The sequence below is a fragment of the Rhinoraja longicauda genome, chromosome 2 (genome assembly GCF_053455715.1).
Source record: "Rhinoraja longicauda isolate Sanriku21f chromosome 2, sRhiLon1.1, whole genome shotgun sequence".
In the NCBI taxonomy this organism is placed as follows: Eukaryota; Metazoa; Chordata; class Chondrichthyes; order Rajiformes; family Arhynchobatidae; genus Rhinoraja; species Rhinoraja longicauda.
Genome location: NC_135954.1, coordinates 107,572,810 through 107,592,485, shown reverse-complemented (window position 1 = coordinate 107,592,485; position 19,676 = coordinate 107,572,810). Strand labels below are relative to the sequence as shown.

Below are 19,676 nucleotides of genomic sequence, written 5' to 3'. Positions count from 1 at the left end.
CCATTCCTTCTCTCCTGAGATGCTGTCTGACCCGCTGAGTTATTCCAGGATTTTGTGTCTACCTTCAATTTGAACCAGCATCTGCAGTTATTTTCCTACACTTCTTCAGACTGATGTCAGGGGAGGGGGCGGGACAAAGATAGAATGTAGTCGGAGGTAGGAAAACTAGTGGGAGAACTGGGAAGGGGATAGAGAGGGAAAGCAGGGACTGAAGTTAGAGAAGTCAATGTTCACACCGCTGGGCTGTAAACTTCCCAAGTGAAATATGAGGTGCTGTTCCTCCAATCTGTGCTGGGCCTCACTTTGACAATGGAGGAGGCCCAGGACAGAAAGGTCAGATTGGGAATGGGAGGGGGAGTTGAAGTGCTGAACAACCGGGAGATCAGGTAGGTTAAGACTGACTAAGCTGAGGTGTTCAGCGAAACGATCGTCAAACCTGCGCTTAGTCTCACCGATGTAGAGAGTTTGACATTTGGAACAGCGGATGCAGGAGATGAGGTTGGAGGAGGTGCAGGTGACCCTCTGCCTCATCTGGAAAGACTGGTTGGGTCCTTGGATGGTGTCGAGGGGGGACAGGTGTTGCATCTCCTGCGGTTACAGGGGAAAGTACCTGGGGAGGGGGTGGTTTGGGTGGGAAGGGACGGGTGCCAACTTGGCTATTTATAAATAAACATTTTCTCAATTGTAATTGGAAAAAACACACTCTGATGGCCCTCCAATGAGCAGTGCTCGTAATTGTTATTGGAGTAATAAAGTAAAATGTTGTATCGACAGTGGAAGTTAGCTTAAGTACAGACAGCCTAATGCACGAGAGATACAACCAGCTGCAAGAGCAACTAATTATATGGACGAGTGTTAAATTTTAATTACCTCACTTCCTTAACTGTTAATTCTTATTTTGCCTTTTATAGTAGTTTCAGTTTAAATAATAGCTGGTATACTTCGTTCAAGATCTGAATTTACAGTTAAATCTGAAGGAAAGCAGTGTTCAAATGAAGAAAAATGCATTTGAAGTGTTTTGAGTTATCTAACAATAAAAACCTGTTGATTTTCATTCTTATCAACAATGTTAACACCAAGATCTCCAAGAAACACAATCAATTAGTTTGAAAGTAAAATAGCTAAACGAGTAATCCAACAGACCCATTTTGATAAAAAGAAACAGTATTAGACAGAGCCAAAAAAAAATGGTGCAAACAATTAATTAGACCTCTAGTTCCCTTCTGATACCAAATGGTACATCTATAATACCGCTTCTTCCCAACCGGTTTCATCACGGCCTTCCCAGCTTCTTCCCAACTGTTATCAGTAACTGAATCACTTGACCACAACTAGAGCAGTCCTGAAGCTACCTCATTGGTGACCCTTGGACTATCGTTGACCGGACTTTACTGGCTTTATCTTGCACTAAAAGTTATTCCCTACACTGTAAATGGCTCGACTGTAATCATGTATTGTCTTTCCGCTGACTGGTTAGTATGCAACAAAAGCTTTTCACTGTACCTCATGACACGTGACAATAAACTGAACTAAGATCTAGACCCGTTGTGAAGATGGGCAAATGAATGGCAAATGTAATTTAACTCTGACAAGTATTATAGCATTAAGTTGGAAATGGTACAGAGAAGTTGTTACATGGGCTTGAGTTATAGGGAGAGGTTAGATAGTCTGCGATTTGTTTTTCTTTCGAGGGTAGGTGACCCTACAGAGGTGTACAAGATCATGAGGGGCACGGATAAAGTGAATGCTCAGTTTTTTCCCATGGTAGAGAATTCTAAAACTTTACTGCATCAGCTTAAGGTGAAAAACGACATATACAAGAGGGAGCTCAGGGGCAACAATTTCACTCAGTCTGTATCTGGAATATGCCAACTTGGTCCGCATGGATGGGGTGGACTGAAGGGAAATGAACGAGGTCCTTACTTCCTCACATCTACCGCATTGGAGATCTTTGAACTACCTTTAGTCAGATCATCTTACACTAAATGTTGCACCCTTTATCCTTTACACTGGGCACGGCTTGATTATAATCATTTATCGTCTTTTCTTTGACTTAATAGCACCCAACAAACAGCATTTCACTGTACCTCAGCAGAATGAAGTGTTATCCCTCTACATTGTGTCTGGCCTCACACCTTGGCAGTGGAGGTGGCAGAGGACAGACTGATGGTTTATGGAGAGTGAAATTAAAACCTGCAACCAGTGCTGCAGATGGCCATGGAAGACAATGCACAGATGCTCAGTAAAGTGGTTGAGTTGTCTGCCCATTTCATTGCTAACAGAAGGAAAGAATGTCAAATGTTGGTAGTGGAAATGTCTCATCAGTGCAGTAGAGGGAGCTTTATGTACAGATGGCCATGCTGTACCTGGCAAAGAACATAGAACAAAATAACATGGCATGGGAACAGGTTATTCAACCCGTTATATTTGCGTCAAGACAAATTTGTGCAATTTATATTACACTAAACCTTTATGCCTAGCATTTGCCTCCAATCTCTGTACATTTACCAACCTCAAATGTTGTTAAATGGCACTATTGTATCTATTTCCATCACCATTCCTGGCACCACATTCCAGACACAACTCTTTGTTTAAAGAAAAAAAACTTGCCCTGCGCATTTTCTTTAAATCTTTCCCCTCTTGTCTCAAATTTATGTCTTCCAATATCCGACTGTCTACACTATCTGTGCCATATAATTTTATAAACCTATTGAGTCTTCCCTAGCCTTGGATGTAAAGAGGATGTTTCCACTAGTTGGAGTTTAGGACCAGAGGTCATATCCTCAGAATTCAAGGATGTTCTTTTAGGAAGGAGACAAGGAGAAATTTCTTTAGTCAGAGGGTGGTGAATCGGTGGATTTTTTTTTGCCACAGAAGGCTGTGGAGGCAGTCAATGGATATTTTTAAGGTAGAGATAAATAGATTCTTGATTAGTACAGGTGTCAGGGGTTATAGGAAGAAGGCAGGAGAATGGGGTTAGGAGGGAGAGATAGATCAGCCATGATTGATAGATCAGCCATGATTGAATGGTGGAGTAGACTTGATGGGCCAAATGGCCTAATTCTACTCTTATTCCTATGATGGCCAACTTCTTGATTTCAAAATGCTCAAGCATATTAATATTCCCCACACTAATCTAAAAGGAAGTTATTCACAATTGCCATCATGATTACAATTGCCAGCTCTGACAAAGCTAAATTTGTAGTGCGTAGTCCATTCATTTTTTGCAATAGAAACTTGTTTCATGGAGACACATGAGACTGCAGATGCTTAAATCTGGAGTAAACAAAAAAACTGCCCACCGAGTTCATTGAAAAAAAAATGCTTGTATAAAACATTATTTTACACATGGTATATAACTATTCAGCTCACAACTAATATACTAACTTCAGTTTCTCATTATCCGTGCTCTTAAAATTGATGATTTCCTGGAAGTTCGGGTTGCCTTAATACTTATGTCAAATCAGTTTTTCCATTTAGAAAACAGACTTGACAGGATATCTCAAGATTCAGTTTGAGTCGTGTAGTACAGTATTCTTTAATATATGAAACCAAAATCTAGGTGGCCATTTGTATACAATATACTTTAATATGCCCACCTGGATTTTAGTTTCATGCCCGGGTGGGACTTGAACTCGTATCTATCTGATGATGGATGGTGCAGCAGGTAATTGAGAGGTTTGAGCCAACAATCCAGAAAGCAGAGGTCAAATCCCGAAATAGAACTAGTCGTACATAATATTGCAATAAAACCACTGAACTGTCATAAAAATCCAACCTTATATGAAACTCCAAGAGGAAATCTGCAATCCTTAACTCTTAACTAAACTGGAAGCCACTCAGTTGTATTTTAGCCACCAGATGGAAGAAGTAAATAAGATTGGTTGGACCACTCACTCAATATCAAATTCAGTTGAGGTAAAATCACCCCCAATCCCAGATCTTCCAAAGCCCCCGGTGACTAACAAATGTCACAGAAACATACCTGATAGTGAACATGCCATATTCCACCAAAATCCCTACGTCCACTTCTACTTATAAGGAAGTGATATCCAAGCAGGAAAGAATATCCCTCACAGCCCTGATTATTATTCTCAGACCCCAAGGATCATGGCATCAGGTCAAACACAGAGGAGTCCCAGAACACCATTGAGCGGCACAGTGGCAAAGCTGCTGCCTCACGGCAGCAGAGACCCGCGTTCAATCCCGTCCTTGGGTGCTCTCTGTGTGGAGTTTGTACATTGCCGGGTGCTCCAGGTTCCTCCCACTTTCCAAAGATGTGCAGGTTGGTAGGTTAATTGGCCTTTGTAAATTGCCCCAAGGGTGTTGGGAGATGTATAACATAGAACGATTGTGAACAGTGATTGACAGTCATCATGGATTCAATGGGCCAAACAGCCCGTTTCCATGTTGAATCTCTAAACTAAACTAAAATACACTATAATCTGCATATCCCAATTCCACCATTACTATAAAGTCAGGTCAACTGAGCATTCCTAAAAATTAGGTGCAATAGAGTGATGTAGCATGGGATTACAAGCACACTAAGCAAGTAAACACAACCTATAATAACCTCCGAACTAATTGATCACAGCACCACAATCCTACAACATCTAGTTGCATTTGGTGGTAGATAATAAAACAGATAAGAGGGAGGTGACGACAAATCCAAGAACATTCCCGTCATCAACGATGGCTGGCCCAGCATGCAACTGCCAAAGAGGAGGCTGCAGCATTCACAAATTTGCACAGTTAATAGAGCAGAGTAAATGATTCATTTCAGCCTCCTCCAGAGATCTTCAGCACAAGAGAAGCAAAAACGACGAGACCAGATAACACCTCCAAGGCTATGGCCACATACTGGCATGGTCTCAATGTGGAAAATTGCCGAGGCATACCTTCACAGAAAGCACAAAGCTAATCTGCCTAATTATTACCCATTGCAATTCACTACTTCAGTATTGAATGACAGAGGTGAGGCAACAATGACCGCCCCTCACATCAAAGCAGTACCTTGCACAAAAGAGATGCTTGCAGTTGGAGATCAATCATTCTAACCCCAGGACATCACTGCAGGAGCTTCAGTGTCCCAGGCCCAATCATCTTCAACTGCTTCACTATGACCTTCGTTCCACAAGGTCAAAAGTGGGACTTGCACTGATGATTCCACTAGGTTCAATTCCATTCGTAGATCCTCAGCAAATGACGCAGTCCATGCCTGCATGCAGCAAGACCAAGACAACATTCAGGCGTGGACCAATAAGAGGCAAGTAACATTCAAGCCACGCATGTGCAGAGAATTACTATCTCCAACAAGAAGGGATCGCACTACAAACATAATTACCATACTAAATATTATTTCCTTTCACCACCAATACACATAGCTGCAGTTCGCACCATCTTCAAAATGCATTGCAGTAGTGCAATACAGTAGGTTGCTCTGACAACATATTCCAAACCCGCAGCTTACATCAGTGAAGAGGGCAAGAATTTTAGGCACACCACTACCTACATTATAATTGTAACATATTTTAACAAATGAGAAATGCAACCCAAATGAAAAGAGCAAACTCATCATAGAAATGTTGCTTGGACTCCAGTGAAAGCAAACAAAATACTATATATTGCCATTTATATTTTACCAATGGAATAATAGCAATTCTTCAATTTTGACAAAATTTCAAGTGAAATTGGAAGGATTTATTGAGAGAACCAGTGAGCTAAGTACTGACTTCCCAGTGTCTCGATTGTACTTAGATCAACTTCACAAAGATAGAAAGCCAAAAGGCCCTTCTAGAATTTAATTATTTAACCCATGTTTTCTTGATTGAAAGATGACTTACTGAGCAGCAATGAACCAGATCTTCTTTTGTGAGATATGTCATTAACTACTGGAATGTTGACTTTGGTTTTACTTGGATTCCCTGTTGCCATGCTGCTCTCTTGATATCAAGGGCAGGTATTCCTCCCACATCTCTGGGATTAAATAATTTGGTCTGTGTTTGATGCACAGACTTATTGGGCATTAATACTGTATCAGATTTGCCCTGTTTTTGTGAGCAGGTCACACACAGGCAATTTTGCACCTTGTCAAGTAGCTACAAGTGGTATGTCATTCAGCACTTGATCTACCATTTACAAAGATCTTTGGTGATTTTTTTCCTACAGTATCACTTTCTTGAACCAATTACATTTCCCTCAGCATCTGAGTGATAAATATACCCATGAACTAATCCTTCACAGCTGTCTTGGGCGGATAATTCCAAACATTAACTATCTTCTGAAGGCAAAATGTTTTGATTTTCCTGCCACTTGTTCTATAATATAATGGTTCCAAATTTTCTGAAATATTCACATTTGATCACCTCTTCCCTTTTCATACAAAAGGAAATTGTCAAACTGCAGATATTTCTTGCAGATAATTCTCATTGACTCTTCCTCTCAAAAACCTGGCACCCTTTTATTTACTATAAACATAGCTTTTAATATCAGTAATTAAGAGCTAAAAAATGCATATACTGGAAACCCAAAACAGAAAATGTTGCAGGACAAGCCACATCCATGGAGAGAGAAAGTTGGCATTTCAGATTAATAACTCTTCTGATCTTAAATGTTGACCATTTCTTTATGTTTGGATGCTGCCTGATCTGGTAATTGCTTTGGCATTTTCTGTTTTTGGGGTAAAAATATAAAATTTAGTATTAAATTGATATCAAATTGAATATGAAGAAGAGTCCCGACCCAAATGTCACCCCTCCTTTTTCACCAGTGATGCTGCCTGACCTGCTGAGTTACTCCAGCACTTTGTGTCTATCATCAAATTTAGCTTAGTTTTAATTTAGACAAATAGCATGGAAACAGGCCCTTCGGCTAACTGAATCCGCGTTAATATAGATTGTAAATAACTGGGGTCCCAGCACTGAGCTTTGCGGCACCCCACTGGTCACTGCTGGAATATGATGATGGAAAGTTACAAATAAATCAGTGAAATAGTTTATTTTAAGCTCAATATTTCAATGTGCCCTGTGTTTTCCCCTCATCTAATGCTCATTTAATACATTTATATTAAAAACTACGGCAATAATAATACTTCCACAAAGCAGCAGTTTGAAAGAAATAATGATGGCACAGTAGCGCAGCAGTAGAGTTGGGGACTTGCAGCGCTGGAGACCTGGGTTCGAACCTGATTATGGGCGCTGTCTGTACATTCTCCCTGTGACGACAAGGCTTTTTTTCTGGGTCCTCCAGTTTTCTCCCACATTCCAAAGATGTGTAGGTCTGTACATTAATTGGCTTCTGTAGTGTAGGATTGGCCCTGGTGTGCAGGATAAAACTCGTGTCTAGGGTGATCGTTAGTCGGCGCGGACCTGGTGGGCTGAAGGGCCTGTTTCCACACTGCATATCTGAACTAAATGGCCCACAAAATTTCAGATATTTCTCATTTCAGCCTGATCAGCCAATCCCAGAAGACAGCAGCCCCTGGTTCCAAGATAAGAGGAACTACTGTCCCCACATCTGTCCAGTTAAGCCCATAGGAATTTTAAAAACTTTTTATTGAGATCACCTCTTATTCTTCTGAACTTAGAATAGGATAATCGCTGCTCACATGAGAAACCCACCATGATAGGAATCAACCTTTGTGAAATCCCTCCATTGCAGGTACAATCTGGTAGAAAGACCACATCAGTACACATATAGGAAAATAACTGCAGATGCTGGTACAAATCGAAGGTATCACAAAATGCTGGAGTAACTCAGCAGGTCAGGCAGCATCCCAGGAGAGAAGGAATGGGTGACGTTTTGTGTCGAGACCCTTCTTCAGTCTGAAGAAGGGTCTCGACCCAAAACGTCACCCATTCCTTCTCTCCTGAGAATTTGCCTGACCTGCTGAGTTACTCCAGCATTTTGTGATACCTTAGATCAGTACACGTCTTCAGTCTTTGCAGGACTCTAAAATTGCAGTGACGCTTGTAATCATCTGTCTGGCTTCCCAAGTCCTTGCTGTAATTGCATGTTAATTTTCAGGGATGTGGACACTTGGGTCACTCCAAACATTAACAGTTCAATTTCTCACCATTTAAAAACATTATCTGTTTTGCCTCCAAAGTAAATGACTTGCCACAAGCTTGCTCATTTGCTCTGCCTATATCTATCCCTTTGAAAGCTCCTGACAATCCACACTGGGCCCCCGCTTTGCTTCAGCAGTAAATTTGGTTAAATGATACTTGGTTCTCTCAACCATTTTACTGACAGCGTTTGAGAGTAGCACCTGCCCAGAAGAAACTCACTAATCACAGTTTTCCAACCCACTTGAAGTTTATCCCTATTTTCTGTCTAACTAGTTATGCGACTATCCGAGTATATTAAGCACATGCAATTGTTGTCCTCATCTATTCCATGATTACATCCAAAGCAGCAGATTTCCCTCTCACATTGACATTGAATCTGTCCGATGCTATTTAAGTTTCCATTAACACTTTTTATTTTTAACATTTTAACATTCAGGCCCAGAAGAAAAGATTTGACCTTGGATTTCTTTCACCAGCGTCAGCATAAAACTCCCTCTACTAGATGTCGTAGAGTAGCCCCCTGTGACAAAATGATAGTTGCATTCCTGGAAATTGTTTAAGGGAGATAGTTAATTAATTGAAAATACTAGGTAAAATGCACAATAGTTAATTTGACAGCCGATGAGCAGAAGGCATGCTGTTCTATATGGTGCATAATAGCGATAAATCAAGAAAAGCCTGTATACAATTGATAGTTTGGCAGCATTTGGCAATCATTCTAGGGAAACCCACTATTATTTCTTAGCTTCCCTCCGCCCTCAACTAACAATAATTCAGGAGTACCTCCATCATGAGGCAGCGATGGCTCCAAAAGCAGCACTATCAAGAGCATCTGCAAAGGCCAACAACTGCTGGCCATTCCAGCAACATAATAAAATTACTCTGGGTCGTTCCATGACAAAGCCCATGGATAGCACTGAAATTAGTAACCAGGGTGCAGAGTTTTCAAACAAGAAGCTCAAAAGTCGTGACTTCACAACTGCTCCAGTCTTTTAACATTCAACAACTGAATCATTGCCTTTTTTTGGAAACATATAAATAATTATATTCACTTTATGCACAATACAGAAATAAAATCTGCAACCAACTGATCAGAGAAGTACTTCCAAGTCTGATTTGGCAGATGGCAAAACTGACAAATTAATCATTCTGAAAAAGCATTTGTTTTCAAAAACAGTAAAAACCTTGAGTATGGACAGTAAACACTCAAATACTATTCCAAATTAAGTCCAGTTGATTCAAATGTATAAGAACACAGCTTTTCATTTTAAAAAGCTCGTTACCAAAACTTGAGGGATGCAGTGGACTAAAACCTCTCAAATATTAACTATTGCCACCCCAAAGAATGATCTAATTATTACTTTGATTTCAACTGCTAACAAGACTGCTCCCTTCACCTTACTATTTAATCATAGATCAACTTTAAAAAAAACTTCATGGCAAAAGATAAGATCACAGGATATTAGGGACGCAGAGTAAAATGTATACAAGAACACAAGAATTATGGGGAAGTAGGATATCTGGCCTTTGAGTCTGTTTTGCTATTCATCAAGATCATAGCTACCCTCTATCAGTACTGTTTTCTAGTTCAACCAACATATTGCTTTATTCTCATTATCCAGAAATCTACCAATCTGACTAAACCACTGTCGACCTAGGTAGCGAATTAACAGCTTATCCGAGTGAATAAATATTTCCCCATTTCAGTCCTAAACAGTTTACCGCTTATTCTGAAATGGATTTCCCTGGTTTTCCCTGGTTCTTGACTCCTCAGGTGAAACATTCTCTCAATTTTATGCTTTTTTTATTTTCAAACTCTAGAAAATGCAATCCCAGTCTAATCAATTTCTCAAACTGCAAATTCATTACTTCCTGGGAGCAGTTCAGTATATTTTCATTACCTAAAAACATTTACTAGTTACAAAGGTAAAGAAATCAGAATTGTGTAAAATATTCCATGTCTAGTCTCACCATGACATTGTACAATTACAGCAAGTCTTTGTTATTCGCGAGATAAAACTTTCACTATAAAAGCTGAAATACCATCAGGCCTCCTAAGTACTTGCAACACCTGCACACTGACCTTCAATGACGTGTAGAAGTTCACTCAGTCCTCGGGTCATTTTTGAGTAACACAGCAAGCAGTGCTACTGTCTTATAAATCCAACACCCCTGAGTTATCTTGATATTGACAATTTTCTGTTACTGTATGCTTCCCTCGTTTGTTGGTTTTTACGTTAATTGGTTACTGTAAACGTCCCCGTGACAGAATGTTAGACAGAACTAATTGGGGATTGATGGGATTGTTTCAAGATCCAACACAGACTTGATAAGCAAAACAGTCTGTCATGAGGAAATTGAAAATGAAGAAGGCCATTTAGTTCGTAAGTTCACAACTTCATTAGTGATAGGAGCAGAATTGGGCCATTTGGCACATCAAGTCTACTCCACCATTCAATCATGGTTGATCTATCTTTCCCTCTCAACCCCATTCTCCTTCCTTCGACCCATAACCGACACCTGAACCAATCAAGAATCTATCCATCTCTGGATTAAAAATATCCTTTGACTTGGCCTCCACAGCTTTCTGTGGTATCCTTAAGAGCTAGATAGAGCTCTTAAGGATAGCGGAGTCAGGGGGTATGGTGAGAAGGCAGGAACGGGGTACTGATTGAGAATGATCAGCCATGATCACATTGAATGGCGGTGCTGGCTCAAAGGGCCAAATGGCCTCCTCCTGCACCTATTGTCTATTGTCTACTGTAATGAATTCCACAGATTCACCACCCTCTGACTAAAGAAATTCCTCATCTCCTTCCTAAAAGAACACCCTTTAATTCTGAGGCTATGACGTCAAATATGGATCTCAAAATTGCTCACAACACTCCAAAAGTGGTCTGACTAGCGCCTTATTGAGCCTCAGCATTACATCCCTGTTTTTTGCATTCTACTTCTCTCGAAATAAGCTAGCACTGTGTTTGCCTGAGGTGCGGCACCTTATCAAAGGCTTTCTGAAAATCCAGGTAAGCAACAACTCTCCTCTGTCTACTCTATTTAACAGATTCGTCAGGCAAGATCTCCTCTTCACAATATCGGCCTATTTTATCATGAACATGCAAGTACGATGTAACCTCATCCTTTATAATGGACCCTAAAATCTTATTGAAGTCAGGCTAACCGGCCTTTAGTTCCCATTCTTCTGCTTTGCTCTCTTCTTGTTCAGCAGGGCAATATTTGCAATTTTCCAATCGTCTGGAACCATTCCCGACTCTCGTGATTTTTGAAAGATCACTATGGCCATTTAGGACAGAGAGACGGAATTCTCTCCTCCCAGAGGTAGTAAATTTCTTAAATTTTCTACAAAAGACCTGTGGAGGTTAAATTACTCATCTTAATCAAGCCTGTTGGATATTAAGAGATAATGATGCCATTTCAGTTACAAGATCAGCCATTTCTCAAGTTCTAAATACACAAGCAGCAGATTCAATAACCTTACACTGAATCGACAGAAAACATGAAGGAAAGCGACTTGAAGGCGTGCGACTGTGTACATCAGGACGACAAATTTACAGATTCGTCAGGTTTCAATCGCTATTACAACTCTAGCCTACACAGAGGTGATTTTACATTTCTTATTTAATACTCACGCTGTATGTGAATAAGCTGCTTTGGCATCTTGAACTCCCCACTGTAGACAGATTCATAGTAGGCAATGTTGCTTTCCGCCTCTGGAACAGGAATAACCATATTATCCCGTTTCTCTCCATAGACCTGTTGTGCTGAAATAGCCCGCTGAAGATGATGTTCCTGAAGAAGATAAAAAAAGCTTTAATATGCGATGTATCACCAATTGTAATTCAGAATTTTTCAAAGTTAAAATTTGCACTAGCATTTAAAACATTCTGCGGGTGGGGGTATAGTGGAGAGAAAGGAGAAATAATTAAAATATACGTCCACTGATTTTCCAGCAACTGGTGGTCCAGCACCGACTTCAATATGGACAAAATTACAACAGGTCACCTGAAATCTACCTTTCCTCCCCCAGGAGCCCGCCCCCCCCCCACAAATGCAGTGCCTAGGCCGGGGCAGGTGGCCAATCTTGACTTCATCGGGACAGGACCTGCTCCCTATGGGGCCCTGGAACACTGGCCCGGCTGGAGGCGGCAGATCTGTTCACTCAGCCAACTTCTGCTGCCGATCAGCAGGTTGAATTTTCTCCTTGTGGCTGAGGCACTGGTCCAGCGGTAGACGGCAAATGCTTTCCTATAGCTGTGCTCCGAGGCCGATATTTTGTTACCTCTCCAGTACATCACAAGAATTATTTTCCCTCCTATCTTGAGGACACAGGCTCCTTGTTCAAATGTGGTTTCATAGAAACTCTGCCACCCTATCCACATGAGATGTGACTCAGTAAATCTACTTCCACTGATTTAACTGAGAGTGTTACGCATCCAGCAGAGGTCACTGAACACAGTAACTGGGAATGAGAAAGGCCAACATGTTCCTTTTGTAACACAGTGACAAATCCAATTGTGTTAACCCTTTCAGAATTCGCACCATACAGCAGGCAAAGAAATGCAAATCTTCAAAAACTGAACTGCCTTTCTTGGTTGCTCGTCACCTTACCCTGCTGAATTATCGTCATAGTTATACAGCCTGGAAACAGACTCACTAGCCCAACTTGTCTGTGCCGACCAAGTTGTCTACCTGAACCAGCCCCATTTGCTTGCATTTGGTCCATATGCTCGACAAGCTGACAACCCGATTAAGCTGATTTTTATTAAACATAAATGGAAAACATCCAGTGATGAACTTCTACAGTACATAATTACCATGTTTAAAACACATTTAGATAGGTATACAGATAGGAATATTTGAGGAATAGTGGCACAACACAAGCAAACTGAACTAGTTTGGGTAGATATCTTGGTCGGCATTGACAGGTTAAGTCAAAGTGCTTACTTACCTACTGTATAATTCTATGACTCTGTATCTCAGTTTATTTAGCACTTTGTTTATATGCCTACAATTGAAACATAAGCTTCTCAAAAGCATTTGGTCCCACTGATTCATATGGAACAGGTCATTTGGCCCACCAAGGACCCATTTATACTAAACCTACACTAATGCTATTTTATTTTCCGCACAAGGTCATCAAACGTTCTACTTTTATGACAGCAAATCAACCCATGAATTTATGTATTGCTATGTACAAAAGATCATAATATCTTTAGTTACTTGCTGGCTAGAATCATATATAATGGATTCAGACACCCTGTAGTAATATTTAGTCAATATGAAATCAATGCATATATTTAAGCCTTAATGCACTACTGTCAGAATTTATCCTATTACAGATAATCACACACAAATATTCATGTCCTGCTGAGTTACTCCAGCATTTTGTCTACCTTCGATTTAAACCAGCATCTGCAGCTCTTTCCTACACATCACACACAAATATCCAGTTACTCAGCCCCTTGATGCAAAGATAACTTTCCAAATGTCTTACTACTATATAGAATGAGTAGGATAAATAAACCAAATACTGGTGTATGGAGTGAAATTATTATCAATATAAAAAAATAATCAAGATACGTTTGCAGAACTTCATGTTAGGTCATTCTGAATTCAAGTTTAATTTGTCACACCGACGACCAAACAGTCTGACTTCCCTGAGCAAAAGGGAGTGTGTGTATGTGTGGATATGTTTAAGTTAATTAATAAGAATTGAGGAAATAATTTTTCATTCAACTAGCAATGGAGGCTGGGATTACACTACTTGAAGGAGAAAGGAAAAAAAATCTATCCATTTAATAAATACCTGCCCAAGCACTTGCTCATAATCTTAGAAGTTATAATTGTGTTCAAGGTCTGGGGAGGTAGGATTAAATGAGCCATTTCTGGATAAAATTGAAAATTGCTTCTTTCTATGCCATGCCATTTCTATGACTCAAAATATTTTAGAAGCACATAATGTGATGTTTTATGGGAAGAGGTTTAGATGCTTTAGTCTAGGCACTAACTTGTGAAAAGTCAATTGGCAGAGATGTTGCAGAGAAAATCTATGCCCAAGGAATTGAGATGAAGTAATCAAGATTCCCAAAGAGAGAAAATATGCAAACCAAAAAAGAAAATGGAAGACTTGTCTCTCCAAGGTCCTGTTGATGCAATCACCAGTCATAAAACCATTCTGACAACTGATGAGGCCCTATCAAATCTTTCAGGGGAGTTTTTAATATAGGAGCATAATTAGGGCATTTGGCCCATCGTCTACTCCGCCATTCAATCATGCCTGATCAAGTCAAGTCAAATTTATTTGTCACATACACATACACGATGTGCAGTGAAATGAAAGTGGCAATGCCTGCGGGTTGTGCACAAAAAGAATTACAGTTACAGCATATAAATAAAGTTAATAAGTTACTATTAGTGTCGACAAAAATTTAGTCTCTGGGGTTATAAAAGTTGACAGTCCTGATGGCCTGTGGGAAGAAGCTCCGTCTCATCCTCTCCGTTTTCACAGTGTGACAGCGGAGGCGTTTGCCTGATCGTAGCATCTGGAACATTTATCTCCAGTGGCGTGTACGTCCTTGGATGTTTAGCCCTTCTGAAGTCCACAATCAGCTCCTTTGTTTTAGTGACATTCAAGAGGAGGCTATTGTCCTGACACCAGAGTGCCAGATCAGCCACCTCCTCCCGGTAGGCCTTCTCATCGTTGTTGGAGATCCGGCCCACCACCACAGTGTCATCAGCAAACTTGATGATGGAGTTTGAGCTGAACCTGGCCCCACAGTCATGTGTGTACAGGGAGTACAGTAGGGGGCTAAGGACGCAGCCCTGGGGGGATCCTATGTTCAGGGTGAGGGAGCTAGATGTGTGTTCCCCCATCCTGACCACTTGGGGCCTGGCAGTGAGAAAGTCCAGGACCCAGGCACACAGAGGGGTGCTAAGCCCCAGTTCCAGCAGCTTCTCAACCAGTCTGCTGGGGACTATTGTGTTGAATGCTGAACTAAAGTCAATGAACAGCATCCTCACATAGCCCCCCTGGCTGTCCAGATGAGAGAGAGCGGTGTGTAGAACCTGGGAGACCGCATCATCCGTGGACCTGTTCGGACGGTATGCGAACTGTAGTGGGTCCATGTTGCGAGGAAGGAGGGCGCAGATGTGCTTCTTGACTAGCCTCTCAAAGCATTTCATGACAACCGAGGTGAGGGCCACCGGTCGGTAGTCATTTAAGCACGCTGGAGAGGCATTCTTTGGCACCGTACAATGATGGATCTTTTGAAGCATGCAGGGACCACGGACTTTGCCAAGGAGAGGTTGAATATTGTGGTGAGCACTGGAGTAAGCTGAGTAGCACAAGACTTTAGTACTCGCCCAGATATACCATCTGGGCCTCCAGCTTTCCTCGTGTTCACACGCGTCAGAGCCCACCTCACCTCATGCTCGGACACCGAGAATGTGTGCACATCCCCGGCGGTGGATCCCCCTCCAGCCTCGCTAGCCAGCGCCCCTTTGGTGCTGTTTTTAGACGGCGAGCTGGTGGTGTTACCCGTCTCAAACCGTGCATAAAAAGAGTTCAGGTCATCAGCTAAGGAGGAGTCGGCACTTCCGGTTGAGGGGGTGCTGGACCTGCAGCTAGTTATAGTCCGTAGCCCCTGCCAAAGGCGCCTGGTGTCCTGCTGCTCCATCTGTGACTCCATCTTGTCCCGGTACCTCCTTTTTGCATCCTTCACTGCCCTTCGCAGTCGGTAGGACTCTCCCTTGTAGTCGTCCATGTTGCCGGATGCCAGACCGGAGTTGTAAGCAGCGGTGCGAGCATTCAAGGCCACGCGAATAGACCTGTCCACCCAGGGTTTTTGGTTAGGGAAGATACTGACCCTTACCGTGGGGATGATGGTATCGGCTATTGTGGCAATGAAGTCCGTAACCGCTTCCGCAAACTCATTTACGTCTCTGGAACTTGCTTGGAACATGTTCCAGTCGACTTCGCTCAGTGCATCCTACAGCATGGCCTCTGAATTGTCAGCCCACCGCTTTACGTCCCTCGTCACTGTCGCTTCCCGTACTATCCGTTGTTTGTACTCCGGCAGCAGGAAAATGGCAGCGTGGTCAGATTTCCCAAAAGGAGGGAGAGAAACGGCCTTGTAGCCTTTCCTGAACGGCGTGTAGCAGTGGTCCAAAGGATTAAAAAATAGTAAATGCAGGTCCCATTGTGATGCCATGAATAGTTCCATCATTTCCAGCTCTTTCACAGCCCAAAAACACCATTTATTTCTTCTACCAATCTACTATGGCTGCAGGGCACACTGCCAGAAAAGGCATGATAATTACACTCAAACCTGCTTCATGCTGATTTGTTACAGCATTCTCAGTTTTCAAGTTGGACTATTTGTCGGAATACAACTGCCATTCTTCAAGGCATACATATGCTTGTGCTGCATTTTGCTGTCTTGGCAATCTAGCAAGAACCCTTGCAACTGCTGGCACTCTTGCAGCAATCACCCATTACTTAGTTTTGGGAGGCTGTTAGGAGAACGAAAGAGCTGGCACAAGCAGTTTGCAATGGTTATTCCAGCACTCATTCGTAACTACCTACAACAAAGGAAGCAGGCATCACCACAAGATCCTCGCAGGTCATGCCATTCTGGAAATGATCCCACACTCCAATAATAAAAGGCATTAGAAAATGTGCTTTTTGAACATTTAATTAAAGGCACTGCATACTCTTCTCTCGAACATTTAAACAACCAACAGACTTACGTCGGACTCCCATTCATTGACTAGTTTTGCTTTCAACAGCATAATTCGGCACAGTGACACAGCAGTAGGACTTCAATTTCCTTCCACATTCCAAAGATGTGCAGGTTTGTAGGTTAATTGGTTTCTGTATATTTCTCTAAAATAAAACTAAACTAACTAATTTCCAAAGCTCCAGGACCTAGGACTTGGCACCTCCACTGCAAATGGATCCTATCCTAAAGGCCACAATCAGCGAGGTGACAAAATTCTACCATGATGATTTTCCATACCAGCACTCCACAAGGTTGCTTTCTCAGCCCTTAATTATACTCACGACTGGGTGGTCAAATTCTGCTGTAACTTTAATTACAAGTTAGCAGATGACACAACTCTAGAAAGCTGGATCTCAAATAATGATGAGACAGAGTACATGAAGGAGAGGGGACAGCTTTGTAACATGGTGTCAAGACAACAACCTCTTCTTCAATGTCAGCAAAAATGAAGTAGCTGGTCATTAACATCTGAAAGCGGGGTGGACTACATACTATATCAATACTACTTAGTGGATGCAAAGTGCTGGAGTAATTTAGCAGGTTAGGTAGCATCTCTGGAGAACATGGATAGGTGATGTTTCGTGCCAGGACCCTCCTTCAGTACTTAAGTGGAGATGGTTGAGAGGTTTAACTTCTTTGGTGTAAATATCACCAACAAATTTTCCTGGTCCAATCACATTAACTTACTCCTAAGCAAGCCAATGCCTCTCAAAACTAAGGTTTGTCTCAAATTCAGCTTTTCTCTTGCCAACCTCTAGAGATGCACAATAGAAAATATTCCACTGGGAAGCATCGCAGCTTGGTTTGACAACTACTCTTCTCCATGAATCCAAGAACCTGCGGAGAGCTGAAGATGCAGCCCAGTACATAATACAAACCAGCTTCTTTCCTCCTGGAATCTTCCTACACCACATTACCTTGAGAAAGGAACCAACATAATCAAGAACTACTCAGACCCCAGTCACTCTTCGTCCCTCTCCCATTGGCCAAAAGACATAAAAACTTAACAGTACCACCTGATTCAAGGACAGCTTTCCCCCCCAATGTTATCAGACACTTGAATGGACCTCTTATTAATTAAAGGTGTACTCCATATCTCCAATGTTGTGGCCCTTGTATCTGCACCTGTAGCCGTAACACAATATTCTGCATGGAATCACGAACCGAGATTTTATCTAGATACCCTGCAAAAGACCCATGTTTTAAAAAAATTGTATCTTGGTACACATGACAATAATAAAACCATTTCTGAAAAGTAGTTAATTTTGCCCATATATTACAATCAACACATTTTTGAGATGTGGGAGGAAACTGGAGTACCCGAAGGAAACCCAGTCACATTGACGTGGACACTTCACTCAAACAGTACAAGAGCTCATGATTGAACCTGGTTCTGTGGAACTTTGAGGCAGTTGCTCTACCAGCAGTGCTGCCCACAACACAACTCAATTCACAATTTAATTAAACTGATATTGTAATTCAATACCTACTCAACTCTGATATACAAAATCTCAAAAACACGTATATGCACGCAGCAATGTGAAGCTTTCTACTCATTTTACTTCTATACCACTATAAAGGACAAAAAGCATAAAACAACATCCAATCATTATTAAAATGCTACACAATGTGTGATATCCAACTAAGACAACAAATCAAAATCTCTTAAAAATACCTAGAAGTATCTTTACATTTGTTCCTGTCATCCTGTGAATTTATCACCACATTACTATTACTTTGAAATAATGATGCCCACAATTGCATGATACTGTTCTTAAAATGCAAGTTTTGGAATAACTTGTACCAACAAAAATCAAAGCATGGAGGAAATGCACAGGGCACATTCACAATTTATTTGTAAACAACAAAACAAAACAAAATCTCCAAGTTTATTTCAGTCCCTGCCACAACAAAACCCAGTCATCACATGCACATTTTTTTTTGCAGAGTAATTGACCCAAACTAGTCAGCATTCGATGTCATTATCTTGCAAATGAAAAACTACTTTCTGAACTAAAGATTTTTAAGCCAAAGTTTCCATTCACTTAAAACATACACCAGAGCTGGCAGTTTACACAAAAGGAAATAGTTCTTTTTAGTAATACTATTATATCTTTCTAATAATTAAAATAACTTTACATTTGCAAGGAGACACAAGTGACTGCTGATGCTGGAATCTGGAGCAAAAGAGAGTGGAGAACTTAGGCAGGTAACATCTGTGGAGGATAAATGGTCAGATGACATTTAAATATAGATTTTAAATGTGCAAAGATTTTATTATGCATGTTTTAAAAAGTTCTATATAGTTGTATGTGCCTCAGAAAACATTTTTGAAATGATCAATTGTTAAGCCTGACAGTTTTGGGCGATTCTGATGCATCGATGACGACACAACTTTTTTCATATTTTGTACTTGCTCCACCCCGTGGCCTTTTAATATGCACCTGGGACCTTATGTCCACGCACATGTCATGGAAATTTTCTTGATAGTTTTTTTGCACGTTCCCATGAGAGGGGGTTATTGCTGACTGAAAACGTTGGCTCCAATTTTACAATTTGATTAATTTTATCTGTACTAAATTCAAGTTGTCAGTTTTGCACTATTTTCTTATGGGCCCAATTCAAGTCAGGCTTTAAAAAAAATGTATTTGGTAATTTGGAAACTAGCCATGTCAATCTTGCATTAGCATATGTCATGTGCTGCATTTTCCCATTAGCCAGTGAGAAGGGTTCAAACCAAGCAGTTGTATTCCAACAACATTTTTTCCTTGATTTTCCCTGCACCAGCCTTTACAAAATATACTTCATA

At 41.1% G+C, this 19,676-nt stretch overlaps 2 protein-coding genes across 6 annotated transcripts in view; both read right to left on the bottom strand.

The window, feature by feature from the left end:
* LOC144608130 (enhancer of polycomb homolog 1-like) overlaps positions 1 to 19,676 on the bottom strand; it is a 174,988-nt gene that overhangs the window by 50,416 nt on the left and 104,896 nt on the right. For 4 of the 5 annotated variants that reach the window (XR_013549169.1, XM_078425538.1, XM_078425514.1 and 1 more), the window contains one exon: positions 11,717 to 11,876. Coding sequence is in view for 3 of the 5 variants with exons in the window: in XM_078425538.1 (XP_078281664.1) it covers positions 11,717 to 11,876 (160 nt within the window). In the remaining 2 variants the exon portion in view is untranslated. Of the gene's footprint in view, positions 1 to 5,013; positions 5,129 to 11,716; positions 11,877 to 19,676 lie in introns of those variants that run through there. The other variant, XM_078425547.1, reaches the window with a different exon arrangement.
* The window catches only part of LOC144608118 (kinesin-1 heavy chain), a 331,882-nt gene that overhangs the window by 311,429 nt on the left and 777 nt on the right, over positions 1 to 19,676 (bottom strand). The gene's annotated exons all lie outside the window — the stretch shown is intronic.